The 26486-nt window shown below is 39.6% G+C and overlaps 1 protein-coding gene across 3 annotated transcripts in view; it reads left to right on the forward strand.

The window, feature by feature from the left end:
* The window catches only part of LOC115231280 (collagen alpha-1(XXVI) chain-like), a 185342-nt gene that overhangs the window by 149820 nt on the left and 9036 nt on the right, over nucleotides 1-26486 (forward strand). Inside the window, exon 9 of one of the 3 annotated variants that reach the window (XM_036508082.1) lies at nucleotides 9878-10157. The exons of the other annotated variants lie outside the window; for them this stretch is intronic. Within the exon in view, the coding sequence (XP_036363975.1) occupies nucleotides 9878-9927 (50 nt within the window). The 3' untranslated portion in view covers nucleotides 9928-10157. Of the gene's footprint in view, nucleotides 1-9877; nucleotides 10158-26486 lie in introns of those variants that run through there. 3 annotated transcript variants of the gene reach the window in all.

The following is a 26486-nucleotide window of genomic DNA, read 5'->3' on the forward strand; positions in this document are numbered from 1 at the left end:
TTGTTTGTCCCCTCTATATTTAGCCCCTTGTGAGTAGTAAAGGAATAGGTATTTCGTCTGCCGTTACGTTCTGAGTTCAAATTCCGCCGAGGTCGACTTTGCCTTTCATCCTTTCGGGGTCGATAAATAAAATACCAGTTACACACTGGGGTCGATGTAATCGACTTAATCCCTTTGCCTGTCCTTGTTTGTCCTCTCTGTGTTTAGCCCCTTGTGGGTAGTAAAGAAATAGGTATTTCGTCTGCCGCTATGTTCTGAGTTCAAATTCCGCCGAGGTCGACTTTGCCTTTCATTTTTTCGGGGTCGATAAATAAAGTACCAGTTACGCACTGGGGTCGATGTAATCGACTTAATCCTTTGTCTGTCCTTGTTGTCCTCTCTGTGTTTAGCCCCTTGTGGGCAGTAAAGAAATAGGTATTTCGTCTGCCGCTACGTTGTGTGTTCAAATTCCGCCGAGGTTGACTTTGCCTTTCATCCTTTCCGGGTCGATAAATAAAGTACCAGTTACGCACTGGGGTCGATATAATCGACTTAATCCCTTATCCTGTCCTTGTTTGTCCCCTCTATGTTTAGCCCCTTGTGGGCAATAAAGAAATAAGAAATGCCGCTAAGTAATTTTGTCTTGTACGGTAGCAAATCTGCCAGCTTGCCACCTTTCTGGTGTTAAAAATAACATCAGTCATGACGTCAATGTTTTCTCTTCGCCACGTAAGTATTATTTTAGACTGCAGCCATGCTGGGACACCGCCTTAACGGTTTTAGACCAGTGTTTCTCAAGGCAGGGCGCATAAGCTACCTGTTGTAGCATAGCATTAATTTGGTAGAGTGTGAAGGCGCATGGCTCAGTGGTTAGGGCGTCGAACTTACGATCGTGAGGTTGTGAGTTCGAATGCCGGACTGGGCTGCGTGTTGTGTTCTTGCGCAAGACACTTTATTTCACGTTGTTCCAGTTCACTCAGCTGTAGCAATGAGTTGCGACGTCACAGGTGCCAAGCTGTATCGGCCTTTGCCTTTCCCTTGGATAACACTGCAGGCGTGGAGAGGGGAGGCCGGTATGCATGGGCGACTGCTGGCCTTCCATAAACAACCTTACCCTGACTTGTGCCTCGGAAGGTAACTTTCTAGGTGCAATCCCATGGTCATTCGTGGCCGAAAGGGGTCTCCTCCGAGTGACTTCAGAATGAGGCGTAAGCAATATGTAAGTAAAATATAAGTAAACCTTGCCATAAAATTTTCATAAGACTTATTTTCAGTGAATAATTGTTATATATTTTGTTCATGATAGGGGTTCACGATAGGGCGGAGGGAGGATTGAAAAGGGGAGTAGGGGCGAAGCGCTGGGAAATATTATTCTGGTCGATCAAATCGATCTCAGCACTTATTTTTAGTTTGGTACTTATTGTTGAACCGCTAGGTAACGGAGATTCAAACGAACCAACAACACTTATCAAAACAGTTGTAAAGAAACTTTCATAATACAAACGTTATCTGAAACAGGACGCAATACTTTAACTAAAGTGGTTATACATACATACATACATACATACATACATACATACATACATACAAGAAACTGCGTGCTACCGTGAAATTCTGTTTTTGCTGGGGAAAAACTCAGAACGTAGCGTCTGCCGCTACGTTCTGAGTTCAAATTCCGCCGAGGTCGACTTTGCCTTTCATCCTTTCGGGGTCGATTAAATAAGTGCCAGTTACGCACTTAATCCATTTGTCTGTCCTTGTTTGTCCCCTCTGTGTGTAGCCCCTTGTGGGCAGTAAAGAAATAAGAAACGTTAGCATGCCGAGTGAAATGCTTAGTGGTATTTCGTCTGCCTTTACGTTCTGAGTTCAAATTCCGCCGAGGTCGACTTTGCCTTTCATCTTTCGGGTCGATAAATTAAGTACCAGTTATGTACTGGCGTTGATCTAATCGACTGGTCCCTTCCCCCAAAATTTCGGGCCTTGTACATAGAGTAGAAAAGGCTATTACGACAACCTGGCAAACACGTTAGCAGACCGGACACAATGCTTAGCGGCATTTCGTTTGTGTTTACATTCTAATTTCAAGTTCCGCCGAGGTGACTTTACCTTTAACCCCACTTTCGGGATCGATGAAAGAACCATCAGTTGAGCGATGGGGAATCGATGTAATCGACTTAGCTCCTACCCCGAAATTACTGGCCTTGTGCCAAAATTTAGAATCATTATTACTGTCTTATTATAAGATGGTGATCTGTCAGAATCGGTAGCACTCCAGACAAAATGCTAAGTAGCATTTCTTTTGACTTTACGGTCTGAGTTCAAATGCCACCAAGGCCGACTCTACCCTTGGATCCTATCAGGGGTCGATAAAATAAATACAAGTCAATTATTTCATCATTGGAGAACAACGTCTTCTGTCAGACGAATATGGGTTCGTATCACACTCAGTTTATTAGCGTCAGTGGATTTTGGGACACCCAGTGACTACTCTTGTTAGATTCATTCGTCCGACGTAGCTTTGGCTGAGGAGGCACAACGGTGTCGAAACATCGGGTGTCCAAAGTCTACTTGCGCTAATTAATCGAGTGTGTTATGAAAAGATTCGTCTGAAAGATGTTCTCTAATTACAAAATACAACAGCGATTAACATATTCGAGTTCGAATCTTTCGGAACATATGAATATCTAAGTCATCTTTCTAATTTTCGCTATTCACGTGCACATGGCGATTCCTAATCGAAGGAGATATATTGATTACTTCTATGCGAATTAAGAATAGTTTAAAAGCTTCCAAGTCCTCACCTGAAGACTGACATAACAATTCAGACTTTCTTCTTTCGCTCACTATCTTCATTGGCACCTTACCAAATACTGGCATCTAACATTTGTTTTGTCTTATTTTTCTTCGTAGGTAAACAGACATGAAATATATTAGTACAACACAGAAAGTTGCTTGTTATTTTTACTTGTATATTATCTCTCGGCAATATTTGTGTATCACGCATGAGAAGAATTAAAATTAACCAGAGATGTTTTTAATAAATCATTTCTGATCTTTCTTTTCGGTTTCTAAATTGCATTAGTTAGTTTCGTCAGTTAACATTTAGTCTTACTAATCAAGCAATTAATTTAGATTAACTGTAGTACACCGTTCTTGTTTCCTCGAAGTTCTCTCTTTTCTCTTTTTACTTGTTTCAGTCATTTTGACTGCGGCCATGCTGGTGCACCGCCTTTAGTCAAGCAACTCGACCCCGGGACTTATTCTTTGTAAGCCTAGTACTTATTCTATCGGTCTCTTTTTGCCGAACCGCTAAGTGACGGGACATAAACACACCAGCATCGGTTGTCAAGCAATGCTAGGGGGACAAACACAGACACACAAACATACACACACACACATATATACACATATATACGACGGGCTTCTTTCAGTTTCCGTCTACCAAATCCACTCACAAGGCTTTGGTCGGCCCGAGGCTATAGTGGGAGACACTTGCCCAAAATGCCACGCAGTAGGACTGAACCTGGAACCATGTGGTTGGTAAGCAAGCTACTTACCACACGGCCACTCCTGCGCCTATTGTTATCGTTTTTAAAACTCGAGTCGACTAGAGTTTTCTCAAGACTGATTAATAATGGTCGACAGAATCATTGCATGTTTAACTACGTCTGCTAAAGGAAATATGTTAAATCCAGCGAAATAAATTCTTCCTCTCTTATCAAAGAGAAAATACTGAACTGCATGTTTTTAGTTAAGGTGTACGAAGAAGGCATCGACCGAATATCAAGAAGGAAGCTGATAGTGAATTAGTATTATAATTATTTCAGGAAATTTTAATAAGAATAAATACAAATAAACCTACAATTAAAAAAATAGTATTAGTCATTGGTTAACATAATTTTTTAATCTTTCAGCAAATACAAGAGATAACACCGGTCGGGTTTCTATCTTATTCTCACCTACTCAGAGAAGCATATAAGCCGATATGCGAGTAGGTTTCGTATCAGAGTTGAAGTCAGTTCAATTCACTGATATTGCTAATTCCCTTCAAAAGTACAGGAATGTCATACGATTACAGTTGCATTTGCTGCAAATCCGTGTCTTTGTATCTTTGTTTTAAAAAAAGAACCAATGCTATCAGGATATCAATGAAACTGTATGCGTGTATATATACACACACATATATATAGATATATATATAGAGAGAGGGGGGAGAGGGAGAGAGAGAGAGAGAGAGAGAGAGAGATTTGTAGAAAAACAAAGGACGAAGACAGGTGTATGAACAACAAGCAGGTGTATCAGTTTGACGCTCGGGAAAATGAAAAAGTCTTTTACGTTTCGAGCATACGCTCTTCAACAGAAAGGAATATGTATGTATGTATGTATGTATGTATGTATGTATGTATGTATGTATGTATGTATGTATATATGTATGTATGTACGTATGTATGTACAGTGTAGTGATAAGATGTAACTGAATATGACACTATTCAATGACGCACCATTTTAAAAAGTTTCTGGAAAACTCAATTCATAAAATATTCTCATTTTCGTTTAACTTTTCTCGATTCACCTGCCTATATTTCTCATTATTTACTCTCCCCTTTTCTCTCTATATATATATTCCAAGAATATTTTACAAACACACACACACACACATTTATCTATGATATTCGGCCAAAGAAACTCTCTACCTCATATTCACCGTAAATATAGAGGATACAGCTCCACTGGCAGCCTGTGATTTGTGCCTGCTCCCAATTATTCTACGCTTTTCCTGCGATGAAACTACGAAAGTTGAGGCTAATTTATTGTCTCCGATGCGCACGATTTCCCAACCTCTGCAACAAAGTGTCTCCCGTCTATTTGTGGTTTTGAAAATGTTCCTGTCCTAATTGTAAAAGGCAACCAACTTCTCTCTTACGCCTGATAAAGTGGCCGGTTTATAAGATTGCAATGGACAATAATAGAAGACACTTGCCGAAGGTGCCATGCAGTGGGACTGAACCCGAAACCATGTGGTCGGGAAGCAAATGTGTGTGTGTGTGTGTGTGTGTTAGCATACCCAGGAGAATTGCGCAGTTCATTTTGTGGTGCAGTGTAAGCGATAAACACCTCTCCACTCGGTAATAAATATCCTGTCATTTTCTTCAAAATCTTTGGAAAATTTCCTGAGAAATCCTCTCTATCCTTTTCGACTATGTTTTCTCTTCTAACCTTTTTTCTCATTCTGGCTTATACAAAATATTCTTGCCGATCATCAACGTTCTCATTTTGCCTTTTTCCTTGATTAGCTCCAGCTTCTTATTACGACACCTTCTAGCTCCATGTCTTATATTACCTTCGTTCCTTTTCTCTTGAGTTAATGTCTCTTGTCGTTCTTGATTCTCCTCTCTTTATTCCTAATCCTCATTTCTTCTTTTTGCCATTTTCCCAATATTTCCTTGTAGCTTCTCTGTCGTTTCGTTTCAATTTTTCCTGTCATGCTTTATGATCATTTTCAGCCGCAACACACCAAACTCCGTTTCGCTAATAAAATAATTCAAGAAGCGCTTAATATTATATATATATTGGTAACACCCGTACCCAGGATGTACCATAACGCATCTTTTACAAAGAAAGTTTGGAATACTGGTAATAATATACAAAGAGTTGGAAAAGCTCGTACCTAGGATTTACAGATACACACGTTTTACGAATAAATTTGGCAATCTGTTATATTTTATTGCTGAAGATAGATTCCTGTGGTGTAAAAATCTCCCACGCTGTGGAAGGTTTTATTTAAGTGTATGTATCGAAGAGAGAGAGAGAGATAAGAGACACAGATAAAGATTCAAACGAACACTACTGACACTCACACACACACACACACGCACACACACACAAACTGACACACATACAAACATCAATGGGCGCGTACACATGCACACACGCACACACAGACGACTTTTAACGGTGCGTATATGTGTGAGAGAGCTGACGGTATGTGTGTATGTGCGCGTGATATTAGCGTTAATATGTGTGCTAGTGTGTGTATGTGCATATGTACAAGTACCCGTAGCATTAATTTAATTTTTTCACTATTTATCAAATTTAGGAATACGGATATATATAGCTACGAAAACATTGTATCCAACATATACCGTAGGACATTTTACAAAAGAAGTTAGGAACACAGATACTAATACATAGATAGATGCTCAATTTACACGACGTCTTGATCTAAGACGCACGAGTTAAATTATCTGGTAAATAGTGAAAGAAAATTAGACAAATGATATTTGCACGTGCACACGTCCCCCACTCTCCAACTCTCACACAACATACACACACAGCTAACTGGAGTCTGTGTATGTGTGTTTATACCAATAGCGTCCGTGTGTGTGACTGTGTATATTTTTGCGCGTGCCAGTGGCGTCCGTTTGAATCACTTAATCTATCTCTCCCCCCTTTCTCCCCCTCTCTCTTCTCTCTCTGTCACTCTCTCTCCCCCCTCTCTCTCTCCCTCACACACGCACAAAGTTTTACCACCACCTTTCTATAACGTAACAGATTTTTTACACCACAGGAATCAATCGTTCTGACTTTATTATAATATAATACATATATATATATATATATATATATATATATATATATATATATATCATATAATATGTTATATTACAATATATTGTATTCGAGCATACAAGTAATCGTACCTTCTTTTTAGACCTGAATAGCAGAAACGAAAGAATCCGTAAAAGACTGCCATGTTTAAAGCTCAATTCATCTTCCCATATGTCATTACTATATATAATTTTATTCCCTCCACGAAAATTGTATAATATATATATATACAGGAGATAATATTATACAATACTGCAACCACTGTAAACAAATCTCACATTACTCTCTCCTCGTGGAGAGATCATACTCGATAAGGATTTTTAGCAAAAGGGTAAAGGATTTACTTCCAGACTTTTGGAATCTGAATGTTCCATGCAATTTTAGTTGAAGGCTTATGAATTTGTTGTTTATTTTTCATTTAATAACAGTGACTCAACAGCAATGATATCGTCAAGGGAGGTAATTAGTTTTGATATCTTGGAAGCTTTCATATTTTTCTTATTTACCTCTCTTGGCATCATCCAGATGTTGTTTTATGGTTGCAGCAGCTGCTAAAATGCTGTTATTTGGTTGCCAAAACTTTGGTTCTATAAATTTCTGCGATAGACGTCCCAAGCAGAAGGTATTGTCAAGCAAACACTCATTCATTTGTTTGTTTTATTGTGTATATGTTCGGTGATCTCAACCAAGTAATTGCTTTATATGATATTTATAATGCTATCGTTAATAATAATAATCATGCGTGTGTACTTTACTGTTGTTGAACTCGGTTGTTTACTTGCAACTCTGTATGGCGGTACTGAGTGGCGGCGAGCTGGCAGAAACGTTAGCACGCCGGACGAAATGCGTAGCCGTATTTCGTCTGCCGTTACGTTCTGAGTTCAAATTCTGCCGAGGTCGACTTTGCCTTTCATCCTTTCGGGATCGATAAATTAAGTACCAGTTGCGCACTGGGGTCGATGTAATCGACTTAATCCGTGTCTGTCCTTGTTTGTCCCCTCTGTGTTTAGCCCCTTGTGGGTAGTAAAGAAATAGGTACTGAGTGAGAAAAAACACGCTACGAAACAAGTTTTGAATACTAACTACAAATACAATAGGGTCTCGCATATGTTAATATACTGAGTTGGAAAAAAAAGATCCAATTAACTGAGATTATCTTTGAAATTAACAGACTAAAACTCACTGCTACAAATTTAAGAATATAAGTAATAGTGATCGTTCTAATAAAATGATTTAAGTAACATCTAGAAAACAAAGAAAATGCAATATGGGGATGGGTCTTGTCTTTAAATACAGATGAAGGTAATGGTTATGTTTCGGTCTTATTAAATCTCCTTAGCGAAGGATATTCTACTCAATTCCTTTTACAAACAGATAGATGAATAAATAGATTAACAGACAGGCAGACAGGCAGGCAGATAGACAGATTGTAGGGTACAGTGGTACACATACACGCGCACACACAGATACACACGCGCACACTCATACACACATGCACGTAGCGGGATTTGCCACAACTTCTATCTACGAAATTCATTGACAAGACATTGGTCGGCTCCGAACTATAGCAGAAAAAACGCTTGTCCAGCGCGCGTAAATCTTCTAATTTGATCGGTCAATGGTGTAATGCTACAGCGCTCTGTTTTGGTAGGGTGATTAGGCGATGTTCTTTTCTTCATCTTGAATATATGCCGTATACATACATACATGCATACATATGTGTGTGCGTGTTTGCACACACATATATATATATATATATATATATATATATATATATATATATATATATATATATATATGCACATATAGATTGATAGACAGACAGATAGATAGATAGATAGATAGATAGATAGATAGATCGTGAAGTATATTTACCACCTAAATATGGCGGACTCATAGGGACGATGCTACTGTTGTTTATAGCCCCAGGAAAATTATTAATTTGATATCATGCTGATGAAGAAAGTGAATTTTATAATTCTAATCCCGAAACGCGTACATGATTAATCGTAAGACTGGTTAGTTTCGTTATTTTTTCTTCTTTTTGACTATGTGAGTTACGAGTATTGCTGTCTGTGGAGTTATATTGTAGTTAAAAGAATTAGCGGTTTTGACTGCTATTTCTAAATTTTCGGTATGCGGTAAAGCAACTTTTTGGTAAACCCTTAATTATATTATATATATATATATATATATATATATATATATATATATATATATATATATATATATATATATATATATATATATATATACACGTACACGCACGCTCACGCGCACACACACACACATATGTATGTGTATTCACAAGAAAACGTGAATGCTGTGGTGTGTGATCCTTAGATGGGGTAGTCACAACACACATCACAGGTGATGAAAGGAGGAGAAACGGGTGACTTGGTTGTGCTTGAATTGAGACGATACAAGAGCATTCAACACCGGGGAACCGAGGTCATTATAGTAACGGTAAAAAGAGGCAGAGAGAGGATGCTGCATGCATATGACCCAAAGGCTAGGTCGTGTCTGTGAGTGATTTTTATGCCAAAAATTTAAGTGAAACTTCTCAGGATACGATGTCTGTGTGTACTGCAACAGTATTGTCCCATATGTGAGGACAATATTCCCTCGTAGGGATCACTTGAGCTTTGTGGAATGTCAATTATTGTTGGAAGCTGAAGTATTTTCTGGCATTGGGGAGAAAAGTTAACCTTTGGGATGCGGTCCTAGATATATTATATTATATAATATATAGGGGAGCTTGTGTATATTTGTGTTTAAGATGTGTTTATTTGATCTATCAAATCATGTTACAGCGCTAGGTATAGTAGGTATTTAAATAATGCATTCGTGAATTGGATGTGGAGCTGATGAAAGAGCAATAACTCTTAAAATATGTATATACACCAATATATTTTCTGTTTTCGATCGCCTTGTTTACATAGACGTATTAGTGTACGAAACGCCGTAACTTGCAGTGATGGCTCTGAATTCTATAGAAAAACTATTGAGATAAACTCAAGAGTGATATTTCTGTGTGTTATTCTACGTATATGTGGTTGTGCTCGAGGAATATAAGAGATGTTTATGTCTATATATCTATGTACCGCCATGTTTGTATGTTTGTATATGACTGTATGTACACGTAAGACAAAAACTTGGTTTTTCTTTTTATCCTTTTTTTCTCCTTTTTCTTTTCAAATCTTGACTGTCTTTTTTTTAAATCCTCAATATATCTCTCTTTCTATCTGCCTCTATCTCTCGTCTCTCTTTTCTATTTCTCTATTGACAGACATCACAGATAAGAACAGAGAAATGGAGTCATCTCACTACAGAACCTAAAACAGATTTATATCCATTTAACCACACATACACACACACACACAAACACACCAAAAATTTGTTTAAAAAAGAATAAAATGTAAAATAACGCTGAACGAAAACCAAAAAAAAAACAACAAAAAAACAAAAAAACAGTTCACAATGAAAGAAAGACAGAAGGAAGAAAAGAAGGAAGAGACAGAAATCAGAGACGATATCTTCCAAACCAAATCTACTGCTGTATTGATGCATGGTCGTTGTTCTTGTTGATGTTACTGATGGTGATGCTGATTATGTTGCCAATGCCGCCATTTTTCTTTTTCTTTTCTAATTGTCGTTTATTGGACAAGCGAATGATTTTTTAAAAATTTTGTTGCTGGTTTTCATTTTATACTTAAAATAACAATTTCTCCTTTACAGTATACCCTGTCATGTACACACACACACATACACACACAAGTGTGTGTATATAATATCAATTATGTGTATTTGTATATATATATATATATATATATATATATATATACATATATATATATGTATGTATGTATGTATATATTTTTTATTTGTTTCAGTCATTAGACTGCGGTCATGCTGGGGCACCGCCTTGAAGAATTTTTTTCCAGATGTATCAAGCCCATTACGTTTTTTTTTCTAAGCCTGGGAAATTATTCTATCGCTCTCTTTTGCCGAACTGCTACGTTCCGAGCACGTAAATACACCTATACCAATTGTCAAGCGGTGGAGTGGGGGGAAACAAATACAAAGACACACACACACACACATACACTTACATACATACATACACATACATACATACATACATACATACATACATACATACATACATACATACATACATACATACATACATAAGTAGCTATACGACGGGCTGGGACTTCTCTCAGCTTCCGTCTAACAAATTCACTCACAGGGCTTTGGTCGGCCCGGGGCTATAATAGAAGACATTTGCTCATGGTGCCACGCAGTGGGGCTGAACCCAAAACCATATGGCTGGGAGCCAAACATCTTACACAATCGCGCACGCACTTATATTTATGTATGTATATATACACACAAAACAAGCCCTCCACTCTTTCATTCGTTTACTCCTTTGGAAATGAAGGATTCGAGCTCGGTTTTCTAAACTAGAATACCTCTCGGTTCTACCTTTCCCTTATTTTTATTTGCGCTGTTTCCAGGTAAGTGAAGTACACGGTCTAATCAATGCCCCGTTCAACTGTACACACTATATACATATACATATATATATATGTATGTTGTTGTGTGTGTATGTATATGTATCACACACACACCACACACTATATATATATATGTGTGTAGTATATATATACACACACACACACATATATATATATATATATATATATAAATGTGTGTAGATGTATATATATATATATATATTTATATATATATATACATACATACATATGCGTATATATAATCAAAATAAGCAACAAGGATATCCAGAGGTAATGCAGTACGATCGTTTCATGCAACTCCATTTAATTGAACAATGCAATCATTACATGAAACGATCGTACTGCATTACCTCTGAATATCCTTGCTGCTTATTTTGATTTTAATCACCTTACTTTGAAATTGTATGGATAATACCGTACTAAATTCTGGTGCCTCAGCTTAAGTACCATATTCATTTGAATCTAATTTTATGCGTATATATATGTAGAAATATAGTGCCAAAGCTCCCAGCAATGTCATCACGCTTCAGGACCAGTTACTGCAACAGCCTGGGTTTCAAGGGCCCACAGCTTTTTAATATTCTGCCAATGAGTCTGAGGAACTTGTACATAGTAGATGTAGGGGTTTTAAATCAAAGGTGGACCTCTTCCTGTTGAGAGTCCCAGATGAACCTACCTCACGGCAAGAGGTGCAAATGGGAGTTGCTATATCAAACTCCATTCTTCACCAAGTGCCACATATTAGAGGAGGCTCTTAGTAATAACAGTGTAGCAAAACGGCTGTGAATCAGCATGGCCCTAGCTCTGAGCTGAAACTAGGAAAAAAAAATGTGGCTGTGTGGTAAGTAGCTTGCTAACCAACCACATGGTTCCGGGTTCAGTCCCACTACGTGGCATCTTGGGCAAGTGTCTTCTGCTATAACCTCGGGCCGACCAATGCCTTGTGAGTGGATTTGGTAGACGGAAACTGAAAGAAGCCTGTCGTATCGATATATATATATATATATATATATATATATATATATATGTGTGTGTGTGTGTGTGTGTGTGTGGTGTGTGTTTGTGTGTCTGTGTTTGTCCCCGTAGCATTGCTTGACAACCGATGTTGGTGTGTTACGTCCCCGTCATTAGCGGTTCGGCAAAAAAGAGACCGATAGAATAAGTACTGGGCTTACAAAGAATAAGTCCCGGGGTCGATTTACTCGACTAAAGGCGGTGCTCCAGCATGGCCGCAGTCAAATGACTGAAACAAGTAAAAGAGAGAGTAAAAGAGAGTATATATATATATATATTTTTTACATACATATATTTTTACATGTGTATGTGTGTGTGTAGTTAAATAAGATTCGGGTGAAATTCCTGTAGTATGCTATGCGAAACTCGTCCATCATACAGTGGAAATGCTCCTGCCACTGGCTATACATCAGGAATTCCATCGTAACCGTAGAGTCTATATACGCACGCATGTATGTATATATATCATGTTACGACTGTCGCTCTGCACCCAGCACCACATCACTAACCGTGTCACAAGACTGCTACAACCACTATGACTACTACCGCCATACTGTAACCACCTCTGCACCACCGTAACCACCACCACCAGAACACTATAGTCACCTCTGCACTACTATCATCACCACACCGCTGTTGCTACCACCATTGCACCACAGCCAATACCACATCGCTCTAGTCATCACTACACCGCTTTAACCAGGACCACACTACTATAACCTCTACAATCGCACCACTGTAACCAGCACCACCACCTTACCGATCTAGGTACCACCACACGCTTATGACCATCACTTCTTTGCTGTAGCATCCTCCCCCACGCCTCTCTAGCTACCTCCACAGTACTACAGCCATCATCATACCACTGTCACAACCACCACTACAGTCCTATAGCCTCTATAGTCGCCTCTACTCTTCTATAGACGCCAGCACTGCACTATAGACAACATTACGGTACTATAACCGCCACCATACATAGCTACCACTCCATCACAATAGCCTCTGTTATACCACTGTAGCCACTACCATGCCACTATATTCGCCGCCACAACACCACTATAGCTAACATCACTATCACACCAGTGTACTTAACACTACACCTCTATAGATATAACTACGAGGGTACTATATCCACGGCAACACCATTTTGGCTTTAGCCAAATCATTGTGTATCACCACTCTACAGTAACCATCATCACTGCACTACGGGGGTCGGCTGAAAAGTTCATAGGCTGACTCAGAGACTCTCATGGAAGGTGACCAAATGAGGTTTACCATTCAACATAGTCCCCCCCACCCTTATGGTCCACGCACTCCTTCCATCAGTGTTGCAGTGCTTCGATCCAATCGGTGAAGGAGCTTTCATCCTTGTTGGTCAATAAAGTCATCAGCAGCAAATATGACGTCATCATCATGGCCACACTAGTTCCCAGCCAAGTATTTTTCATGTTGTGGAACAGATGATAGTCAAAAGGGGCTAAATCAAGAGAGCAAAGAGAGTGATCAACCAGTTCAAAGCCACAGTCATACACAGCAGCCGTTCAAACCAAGGACGTGTGTGCTGGAGCATTGTTCTGATGAAACAAGACCCCTTTCGTTACTTTTCTTAGGTGTTTGGTCTTGATAGCCTTTAGTAACTGCCTCAGCAAGTTGGCATAGAACTCTCCATTGATGGCATGACCCTTTTGAAGGGCCAATAAACACAATGTCTTTTGCATCCAAAAAAACTGAGGCCATTACCTTCCCTTCAGATGAAACGACCTTGGTCTTCTTTAGAGCAGGTAAGGAGGGGTGTTTCCACAGCATAGACTGTCTCTTTATCTCTGGGTCAAAGTGATAACGCTAACACTCATCTAGGCTTAGGAAACGATCAAGGAAACCAGCTGGAACTGCCTCAAACAATCTCAGATTTTCTGGCGATGTGATCGGCTTGGTACCCTATTGACCAGGGTCCATAGTGCAGAATATTCTCAATCCTCTCCCGGGATTAGCATATCCAGTGAGAGAATTTGGAATATTTGATTTATAGTCAATTGACTGCCATGTGGTAAACACGATCAATGTTTTCCTCAGAAGTGGCAGTTGCCGGACGTCCAGACCCGGGGGGTCATCTTCAAGACTATCCCTTCCCCTTCTACATTCAGCTGTCCACCTTTGCACTGTTATTAAAGCTGGAACATCTTCCCCTAATGCAGCAACCATGTCAGCCTGGATGGCATTAGGAGCTAAGCCATTGTTTTTTCCGTAATCACTTAATAACGCTTTGAAGTCTTCTTTGAACAGTCAGACGTCAGTTTATCAGGAAAGAAAACATACATTTATAAATAAGAATGGTTGAAATGAATGCATGCAAGATTTCACAGCTCTAGCATCACTCCTTCATAGACAGCCTATAAACTTTTCAGCCGCCCTGGTACTGCGTTCACTAACACCGCACTACTATATCCAACACCACACTTTTACAGCTACAACGAACAAACGTCTATAGTTATATTACTATATATTACAGTATTCGAACCCATATTATCTATAAACATGACAGACGTTCTACCATTGAAGCAAAGCAATCCTTCGAATTTCTCAATTCGTCTTAGAAACCTTATTCTCACTAGCGATAATTGTATATTGCTTACGTCATAAGAATTGAGCAACTACGCGAAAACGTGAAATAATTCGTTTCTTTTTTTTTTGTTGTTTTTTTTTTAGGGGGAACAGTGGATCTCGAAGTAGTTATATTCATCTAATATTTACACGCTGTTAGTTAAGTATCTATTTCGAGTTCAATTCTCTTGAAGTTCTAAAGTATTATAATTTAATATAAAATTCTTGCTGTTAAGAATAAAGATTCTAAAACTTTATTCTTAAATAATTTCGAAGAATCGTTTTGTCCAATGGTAGAACATCTGTCATGTATCTTTTATCTTTTACTTGTTTCAGTCGTATAACTGCGGCCACGCTGGGGCACCGCCTTGAAGTGTTTTAGTCGAACAAAATCGATACTAGGACGTATTTCTTAAAGCCTAATATTTATTCTATCGGTGTCTTTTGCCGAACCGCTAGATGCGGTGGTGAGGGACGAAAACGGACTGAGAGACACACAATCATGTGTGTGTGTGTGTGTGTGTGTGTGTGTGTGTGATTGAACCCGTATATATACAAGTGAGTAGACAAACGAAAGAAATAGGCACTCAACACGTAAAAGCAAACTAACGCAGGCTGTCACGAGATGGCGAGGGGACAAACACAAACAGAAACACACACATATATATGTACACGTACACACATACACACACACACACACACACATAATATATATATATATATATATATATACACACACACAATTTCCATCTATCAAATTCACTTACAAGACATTGCTCGACCCAGAGTTATACTAGAAGTCCTTGCCCATGATGCTGCGCAGTGGGACCGAACAAATCGACTCTAGGACTTCTTTCTTAAAGCCTAGTAATTATTCTATCAGTCTCTTTTACCGAACTACTAAGTTACGAAGACGTAAACAAACCAGCACCTGTTGTCCAGCGGTGGTTGAGAAATACACAAACACACACCCACACATAAACACAAACACATATCCGCGCGCGCGCGCGACGAGTTTCCCCGCAGTTAACCAAATTCACTCACAAGGCCATGGGCCCGGGAACAGGACGTGCAGGTGGTGCAAGCGCACTCCCTAGAATTTTTGCGGAGTGCAGAACCAAAATTTGCAGCCCTACTAATTTTTCTCAGGTTTAGAAAACGGTAAATAAAAAGCGATGTGTAAAAAGTAGCTTGAAGTTAGGTTCCTTCTCAAAGAACAAAACACAAAAATACAAAAAAAAAAATAAATAAATAAGACCTTGTTTGTAAATATATTTGGACCTGGGTTTGCTTCCCCTAAGCAAATTTCATTCCCGAGCCAGTGCACAAGGCTGTAATCGGGCCAGAGCCATAATAAAAAAGGTATTTTCCCAAGTTCCTGCACTGTAGATTGAACCCAAAACCGCGTGATTGCAAAGTAAGCTTCTTAACTACACAGCCATGTCTCGCCTATATATAAAAAAAAAGCCGGAATGCTTCACAATTAGCGTGTCACAAATTAGCAGAAGCCGTGCTAATCTTTATATCGTTCCAATTTTCATATTTATCCTGTCGAAGCAACTTTCAACAAATGTCACCCACTTCTCTTGCACGATTTCTTATTATTATGACAAATGTCTTTTCTCGGACTTAATAAGCCTTTTTAACGAGCCTTTAATTTGTTAAGTCGTCGACTGCTTGGCTGTGAGTTAAAATCACAAATATTTATGTTTCTTGACAAGATACTTTAATCCATTCATTACTAGTCCGGTTCACAGAGATATGAGAAATGGGTACGACGATTTCCGTTGATGGTGTTAGGAGTAACTGGTTGACTCGTATTCATTTATTGCTACGATAACTGAAACCAAACGCACCGCTCTATACACTGATGTGATTGATGGAAGAATAAGCTGTCTACTTTGAGCATAATACGGAAGCCGTGGGCTGTTTATTGTCACCTGGTGCGCCTTGAAGAAATATTTATTCGTGGAAAATTAAAATGCGATAGATAAGCTTGTCAAAGATGACGGACAGTTGTGAAACAGCTTTGAGTACATCGGAAAAAAATAAATGTGTTAAAATACTCATTTGCTTTCTATGGGAGTCACGTGACTTTTGACTGTTGGCTTTCATTCTTAGCTATGTATTCTTTGCCTTTCGTCCTTTCGGAATCAGTGAAATAAGTACCAGTTGGGCACTGGGGTCGATGTGATTGCCTTCTCCTCTCCTCAAAATTGCTGACATGATGTTGAAAAAAATTAGGAAAAAAGAATTCTTAGATATGTACATACTTCGATAGATACATCAGCATGATTGCATATATACATAACATACATTTTTACATACATACACACTTACATGCATACAAGCATGTATACATACATTCATACACACACATGCATACACGTACGCACACATACATGCATACATACATACATGCATACATACATACATACATACATACATACATACATACACATACATACATACATACATACATACATACATACATACATACATACATACATACATATACATACATACATACGTACGTACGTACGTACGTACGAACGTATACAGACTTATATTCATAGACACTTACACAGCCATATATATATATATTATTGTGTCTGGGGAGAGTTATTCTCTTTTAGTGCCTTATAAATTTAAAACACTCACCGGTCCAATTTCCCCACGTATTCACATAAAGAACCTTGCAAACCAAATGCAAAAAACGGTATATATATATATATATATATATATATATATATATATATATATATATATATATACATACATACATACATACATACATACATACATACATACATACATACATACGTACGTACGAACATTCAAACATATACGCATACACACACACACATGCATAATTGCATGGTGGAAGTCAAGTCATGACCGAATAAGACCACTTTCTTAATTCATTAAGTCCGAGCGAACGTTCCGAGAGTCTAAGAAGTCCCTGTGCGCGAAATTGCTTTGAATGGATAGTACTGGACCCATTTTTCGGTGCAATCAGCTATAAAACCAGTGACACAACAGAATTTTGAGACGACCAGAAACCAACGGCACTTCAGGTTTTTATATAAGAGTTTAACTTCTCCTGAAGGGAAGTTCTAATGAGAATTAGTGGGGGTGGTCTTTCACTCTCGTTGGTTTACATGCTAATTGCCCCTTAGCTAGGACCCTAACGTAGTCAATAGTGGTTAACAGGTGGTTCCACACCCCTCAAAACTCGGGAACTCCCCGTACTAGGGACCCACTACCAGATGCAGTTAAAAGTCCTATCCAGGACATACATGCACACACACATACATGTATACATACACATACACACATACATACATACAGATGTACATACACACTCATATACATACATGGTGGCTGCCCCCTCGTTATCGAGTATGGCCATTGCACGAAGCTTAATCAATGTTGTTATCGTGCAATGCCTGTGCAAGAAGATTTTTTTAAAGTGAGGAAAGGTTTTGTACTGAGTCAATCTCACTCACTAAGCAACAGCAGCCATAATCCGAAAAGAAGAACAGTCAACATCATCGGTAACCACTGAGCCGCAGGTTTTATGTCGGAGTTATCCCAGTTACCTGAGTTACCTTCTCCTAGAAGGATGCCCTAACAAAGGCTAGGAGTCCTTCACTCCCAATGGTTTAACTGCGCGATCGAGTATTCAGTCCGATTATTTCTATGTCCCCGCGCATGATACAGCCTTAAGACATTTATTGGATGGCCGTTGATTCTCAAGAGTTCCTCCGCCCTTTGACGGGTTTTGTTTTTCATCCCGCAAGGTGTCCAATAAACACCCTCCTCACCAAGCAAGCTTGGTGGGGGTTGCCGGTTTAGTCGTCGACGACCCGACCATGCAACAGGTTGTACTGGGTTACATGTTACCAGTAGCACTCGAAAGTGACCTGACATACACATACATACATACATACATACATACATACATACATACATGCATGCATGCATGCATACATGCATGCATGCATGCATACATGCATACATACATACATACATACATGCATGCATACATACATACATACATACATACATACATACATACATACATACATACATACATACATACATACATACATACATACATACATACATGATATAGACAGACAGACAGAGTGTATCAAGAATTCGAGAACAGAAAAGAATTCCAGGCAAAACAGACACCAGGCCGAAAAACATAAAAACAGAAAGACGACACACCCGTTCATCTAGATACAACGAGGAAACAAACCATTCGATATAACCACCCTCAGCCCTAATACCGTCCCCGATACATCCACGGAAGTGGCTGCAAGCCAAGATCACCTTCCGAACCCATACCTTCTACCGCACCCACAATGATAGTCTCCCCACCAACAACTAGTCCTTAGCTCAATGAAGCCTCTAGCTGATACCCCGTTTCCGACGTTCTGAGAATTTCAATCATTGGATGCCACAAGATCGTGAAAATTTTCGATCAACCATTCCCTGGTCGCGAGGGCCTATGTGGGAGAGTACAGAGTCCAGATGGAAAATGTTGGGCCCTCACTAGGCTACTCCCACTTCCTTGATCCAGAGTTTGATCACTATGTCAAGGACCTCAATGCACGTGTTGATAATCACCCTACGGGACTATGGAAAGAAATGAGGTAATATGACATGGCCCCCATTGTTCATGATACCCAGAACCATTAAAAACGACAGGAACCCGGTATACATTACCATAACTGTAGGCACCTTGCACAGTCTCCGTTGAACCGTCCCTCGATCCTCTTGTTAACTTTCGGACTTGGCCGAGGTTGTTATCATCCTAAAAAGAAAGCAAAGCTTGGCATACTCTTTTACTCTTTGAATTGTTTCAGTCATTTGACTGCGGCCATGCTGGAGCACCGCCTTTAGTCAAGCAAATCAGCCCCAGGACCTATTCTTTGTAAGCCTAGTACTTATTCTATCGGTCTCTTTTGCCGAAACGCTAAGTTACGGGGACGTAAACACACCACCATCGGTTGTCAAGCGACGTTGGGGGAACAAACACAGATACACAAATACACACACACACACACACACACACACACACACACACACACATATATATATATATATATATATATATATATATATATATATATATATATATATATATAAAAGTAAATAAATGGTACAACAGGGCACCGATATTTACTGGAAAATAGCAATCGTAATAAATACGACGCTATTGTATAGCTTCACGGCGTATATACTAGCAAAGACGCGTGTATGCAACAAACATGAAAATAATTTGTCGTACCTCTAGGAAGAACATCTGAAAAATGGAAAACCTAGAATCGGATAATGCAGGACCGGTTTCAGACTCTTCAAATACGTTTGACAACGTAGATTTGATTTGTCTTCATCAGCTGCATATACCTGGACAATATTTTAAATGTTGCTACATCTATGCCAGTACACTCGTCTGAACGCCAAAACGCTAACAGAACGATATACATATATACGACGGGTTTCTTTCAGTTTCCGTCTACCAAATCCACTCACAAGGCTTTGGACGACCCGAGGCTTTAGTAGAAGACATTGCCCAAGGTGCCACGCAGTGGGGATAAACCCGAAACCATGTGGCTGGTAAGCAAGCTACTTACCACACAGCCACTCCTGCCAAGTACTTCACTCGGATTACATGGTCTTGCTGGACATGAATTGTTCTCTCTTCATTACGTAGTATCATACTTGATGTCCTCGGGAATATCTGTTAGTGGACTCTGCTACCTTGAATTGCTTAGTGATGCTCTTATCGATTCGCTGGCGCTGATGTTGCTCTGGTCCTGCTGGACGAAGTCTACCATCCTAACAACACTTGACCATTGTAAATGTTTACTTGCATTAACACTTGCCCTAGATGCCGTGCAATGGGATTGAACCCGAAACTGCTTGCAAAACGAGCTTCTTCATCACACAACCGTGCCTACGCCTAATACGTGAAATTTCCCACCGGAGCAGTTTCTAATTTACACAACTTGTTGTAGGTTCAGCAACGAAGGATCTGTAATTCTGAAGAATATATCATGTTTTCCCCAAAGATAAAAACAAAAAAAAGCTACGTCGTCATTCGTGAGCGAGTATAATACGGTAACCGACCCCCTTGTTTTCGCTAATTGTTTTAGTTGCCAATGTAATCGCGAGCAAACATAGACACCCTAACAACAGACCTACTCTTGACCCTTCGGAGCACAACGGATTTGACAGCTGGAAGAATAGAGGGTTGCACCAGCCCTAGGCTAGTATACATTTCCAGCTGAGTAGACTGGAATGACGTGAAATGATGTGTTTTTGCGCAAGACACAACGTGCCACTCGGTTCAGAAATCGATCCCATGACCCTGTGATCGAGAGACCAATACTCCTAACCACTAAGCTAACATAGGCAAAAGGCCTCAAAAGATTTCTGGTCGGGTACCTATGTTAGAAACTGTTATTGCTGAAGTCCTTACACTTGCCTAACAACATTATACGCAGCATTTATTTATATACATTCACGTTTTAAGTTCAAATCTTGCCTGAGTTACTTTACCTTATATTCTTCAAGTGTCGGTAAAATATGTTTCATGCCATCAATGGTGTCGGCCATTTACCCCGTTTTTCTGTTCAGTTTAATAATTATCAATTACTTTCTGAAATGCTATCACACGTCCTTGAAAACTTATCGGGTGGTACAGTGATAAAACAGAAACAGAACAAGGAGAAAAATATTTATTAAAAAGAGAAAATATCTTGAACAGATGGCGTACCCTAGCGGCAGATACTGTAAGAGAGATAATCACTTCGAGATTAATCATGGCGAAGTTAGAAGTTAAAATTTTGAATCGAAGGATAACAAAAAAGATGCACAGAATATACATATTTAATATCTTTTCTTACTCATTACAAAGGTCTTAAATTGTATAGTAATAGCTAAACCGTGTACAGCGCCATTTCATCCTTATTTGAAGCCATCGGCATGACACAACCTTCTTTTTCTTTTATAAGGTCAATCCTTCATTCAGTCCTTCCTTCTTCCAAAGTATCTTAACCCTCTGTCTCTATATCAGCTCTCTCTCTTCTATGCACCTTCTACATTTGATGATATTGTGACGGTGACACTTCATAAGATCTCTCGGCTGAGTTTTTCCATTGTTTCTACACTGTAAGACTTTTTACCAGCCGATCTACAAGTTATTTCTCAGTCGTCATCACACAAGAACTCTGCCATTATATGTCACCCGTATATCACAAGAACTTTCGCAGTTAGTATTCTACTAAACTATTCTACAGATCTTCTACCGTGTCCAAATTTTTCAATTTTGTGTTTCTGTAGTGATTTTTTTTTTTATTGATCTTTACCTCACCATTTCATCCATATTGAAAATGTATTCAACAACAACAAAAAAAAGCTACTGCCAAGAAAACGAAGTAATTTTTACTTATATTTTTAATATAATGCTTTTCTTTCTTTCGAATAATTTTTTTAATGAAACAATAAAAAGATTTTTTAAAAAACAACAACAACGTTACTTATTTCTCTTGTATCGGTATTTTTGCTCATATGTTTTACTGTATGTTAAAAAGTGATTATTCTTACAGTCGAAATCTAAAAACAAGGAAGCTAATGTACGGACAGGATTGACGTGAGGAAAAACAAAATTAAAATCTAATACCCAGAACCATTAAAAACGACAGGAACCCGGTATACATTACCATAACTGTAGGCACCTTGCACAGTCTCCGTTGAACCGTCCCTCGATCCTCTTGTTAACTTTCGGACTTGACCGAGGTTCTTATCATCCTAAAAAGAAAGAAAAGCTTGGCATACTCTTTTACTTGTTTCAGTCATTTGACTGCGGCCATGCTGGAGCACCGCCTATAGTCGAGCAAATCGACGCCAGGACTTATAATTTGGAAGCCTAGTACTAATTCTATCGGTCTCTTTTGCCGAACCGCTAAGTGACGGGGACGTAAACACACCAGCATCGGTTGTCAAGCGATGTTGGGGGAACAAACACAGACACACAAAAACACACACACACACACACACACACACACACACACACACACACACACACACACACATATATATATATATATATATATATATATATATACGACGGGTTTCTTTCAGTTTCCGTCTACAAAATCCACTCACAAGGCTTTTCTGAAGATTTTTGTAGTGAAGTGTAACAGCAGAACAAAGGGGGAAAGAACAATGTATAAATATGCAAAATGAAAGAAGTTTCTGCCCCACAAGGAAAGGTGAAATTCGTTTCTTTGAATGAGCGCTCTACCGAAACCTCAAACTTAACATCTCGCATAATTTAGCATCCAGGTAGCCTTTGCCTGCCATGATATTCTACTTCTTTCAGTCGTCTGACAATAGCCATGGGTGGGACACCGCCTTGAAGGGTTTAAGCAAACAAATCGACCGCCGTACATTTTTCCAAAGACTGGTACATATTCCATCGGTTGCTTTGACGTGCCGTTAAGTTAGAAGGACGAAAACAAACACTGGTAGCCAAACTGCGGTGAGATAACAAACAGTCGATTAGATTGAATCCCAGTACGCAACTGGTACTTAATTTATCGACCTAGAAAGGGTGAAAGGTAAACTCGATCTCGGCTGAATTTGAACTCAGAACATAGTGGCAGGCAAAATACCTATTTCTTAATTACCCACAAGAGGCTAAACACAGAGAGGACAAACATGGACAGACAAACGAATTAAATCGATTACATCGATCCAGTGCGTAACTGGTACTTATTTAATCGACCCCGAAAGGATGAAAGGCAAAGTCGACCTCGGCGGAATTTGAACTCAGAACGTAAAGACAGACGAAATACGGCTACGCATTTCGCCCGGCGTGCTAACAATTCTGCCAGCTCGCTGCCCAAAACGGATGAACGTAAAGACGGACGAAATGCCGCTAAGCATTTTGCCCGGCTTGCTAACAATTCTGCCAACTCACCGTCTAAGCCATGCCATTATCAATAAATAATTGATTAATGAATATAGATGAAACTCTATACGAGTTAGATATTAACAGAAGATAGGTAGAACACCGAACATTTTGAAGATGTTTTATTTCCTTGGTACTCTCAATAATTCTGAAAAATGCATGGACGTCACACAACTTCATTTTTGTTTCGAAGACGATAACGACACAGCTGGCATTAAGTTGAAATAAATTTACCTTTTCCACAGAACCAGCTGGGATTTGAACACTGCGCGTAAAACTTGAAAAAAAAAAAAAAAGAAAAAAGACAATAACGGAACAGATTTTGGTACAAGGCCAGAAGTTTAGGGGAGGGATTAAGTCGATTACATCGACCTCAATGTTCGACTAGGACTTATTTTATGAACCCGAAAGGATGAAAGCAAAGTCGACTTCGGCGGAATTTGAACTCAGAACGTAAGGTGCCGCTAAGTATTTTGCCTGGCATGTTAAGAATACTTATTTCTTTACTACCCACAAGGGGCTAAACACAGAGAGGACAAACAAACGGATTAAGTCGATTACATCGACCCCAGTGCGTAACTGGTACTTAATTTATCGACCCCGAAAGGATAAAAGGCACAGTCGACCTCGGCGGAATTTGAACTCAGAACGTAAGAACAGATGTAGTGCTGCTAAATATTTTGTCTGGCGTGTTAAGGATACTGCTAGTTCGTCGCCACTCGTGATTAGGGTGGTGGAGCTGGTAGAGTCGTTGAAGCGTCGGAACAAGCATCGTGACATTTGTTGCGGCTCTTTACGATTGTAAAGTCGTGAGTTCGATATCCGGCGGCGCGTTGTGTTCTTTAGCATGACACTTTATTCTGCAATGCTCTAGTCCAATCAGCTGATAAAAATGAGTTGTACCTGTATTTCTAAGGGTCAGCCTTGTCGCATTCTGTGTCACATTGAATCTCCCCGAGGACCACGTTAAGAGTACACGTGTCTGTAGAGTGCTTAGTTATTTGCACGTTAATTTCACGAGCAGGCTGTTCCGTTGATCGGGTCAACTGGAACCTTCGTCGTCGTAACCGACGGAGTGTCAGTTTAATGTTTGTACAATTTGCAGAAACTTTCTGACAGGAATGGCGACAAGAACGCTTGTGATGCAACTCTTGACCTGGTGCTAAACAACAATAACACCGCTAACAACGACTACAACCATTTAGTAAGACACTGAACCGTATGTGTCACTAGTAGCTTGCTTACGAACCACATGGTTCCGGGTTCAGTCCCGCTGCGTGGCACCTTGGGCAAATGTCTTTTACTAAAACCTCGGGCCGACCTAAGCCTTACGAGTGGACATTTTGGACGGAAACTGAAACTCTTTTACTCTTTTACTTGTTTTAGTCATTTGACTGTGGCCATGCTGGAGCACCGCCTTTAGTCGAGCAAATCGACCCCAGGACTTATTCTTTGTACGCCAAGTACTTATTATTCTATCGGTCTCTTTTGTCGAACCGCTAAGTTACGGACACGTAAACACGCCAGCATCGGTTGTCAAGCGATGTGGGGGGGGGAGGGCAAATACAGACACACAAACATATATACACACACACACACACATATATATATATATATATATATATATATATATATATATACATATATACGACGGGCTTCTTTCAGTTTCCGTCCAAAAAGTCTACTCGCAAGGCTTAGGTCGGTCCGAGGTTTTAGTAAAAGACACTTGCCCAAGGTGCCACCCAGTGGGACTGAACCTGGAACCATGTGGTTGGTAAGCAAGCTACTTACCACAATGCCACTGTTGACGATTCTACAAGCTCATTAGTAGCTTTGTTTTAAATATAAAATTCCTTCTAACTTTGACACGAGGCTTGAAATTTTGGGAGTGGGACCAGTAGATTACATTGACTCCAAAATGATATTTATTTTATCAACACCGAAGTGATGAAAGGCAAGGCTGACCTTGAAGGAATTTGAACTCCGAAAGTAAAGAACAAGAAGAAATATTACTAAGTATTATGTTCGGCGTGCTAACGATTCCGCCAGCTTGCCGACTTTTGTTTTAAATTATAACACGACAGGAAAACAGTTACATTGTATGTCAAAACAATAAATTCTGGAATTCGTTAGAAGAGAAATATATCAGGCTTTCTGGGGATCATTTAATAAATATAACAATTAGGGCTCACATTACTATACAGTTGTATAACCAAGTCTAAGGGTGCGTTTTATTGTCATCGTAGTGGGTGAGGGGAGAGTGGTAGAGGTGGTGGTGCTGGTGGTTGTGATGCTTATAGTGATGGTGATGATGGCGGGGACGGGGATGATTCTGGTGGCGCTGCTGCTGTTGGTGGTTGTGATGTTGGTGGCGATGGTGGTGTTAATAGCTATGTTAACGGTCGTGGTAGAAGTTGCATTAACAGTGACGATGGCGTTGGTGGTTGTGTTAATAATAACAGCGTAGAAGGTGGCGAGCTGGCAGAAACGTTAGCACACCGGGCGAAATGCGTAGCCGTATTTCGTCTGCCGTTACGTTCTGAGTTCAAAATCAACCGAGGTCGACTTTGCCTTTCAGTATTTCAGGGTCGATAAATTAAGTACCAGTTACGCACTGGGGCCGATGTAATCGACTTAATCCGTTTGTGTGTCCTTGTTTGTCCCCTCTATGTTTAGCCCTTTGTGGGCAATAAAGAAATAAGAAACGTTAGCACGCCGGGCGAAATGCGTAGTCATATTTAGTCTGCCGC

Source organism: Octopus sinensis, linkage group LG1, assembly GCF_006345805.1.
Source record: "Octopus sinensis linkage group LG1, ASM634580v1, whole genome shotgun sequence".
In the NCBI taxonomy this organism is placed as follows: Eukaryota; Metazoa; Mollusca; class Cephalopoda; order Octopoda; family Octopodidae; genus Octopus; species Octopus sinensis.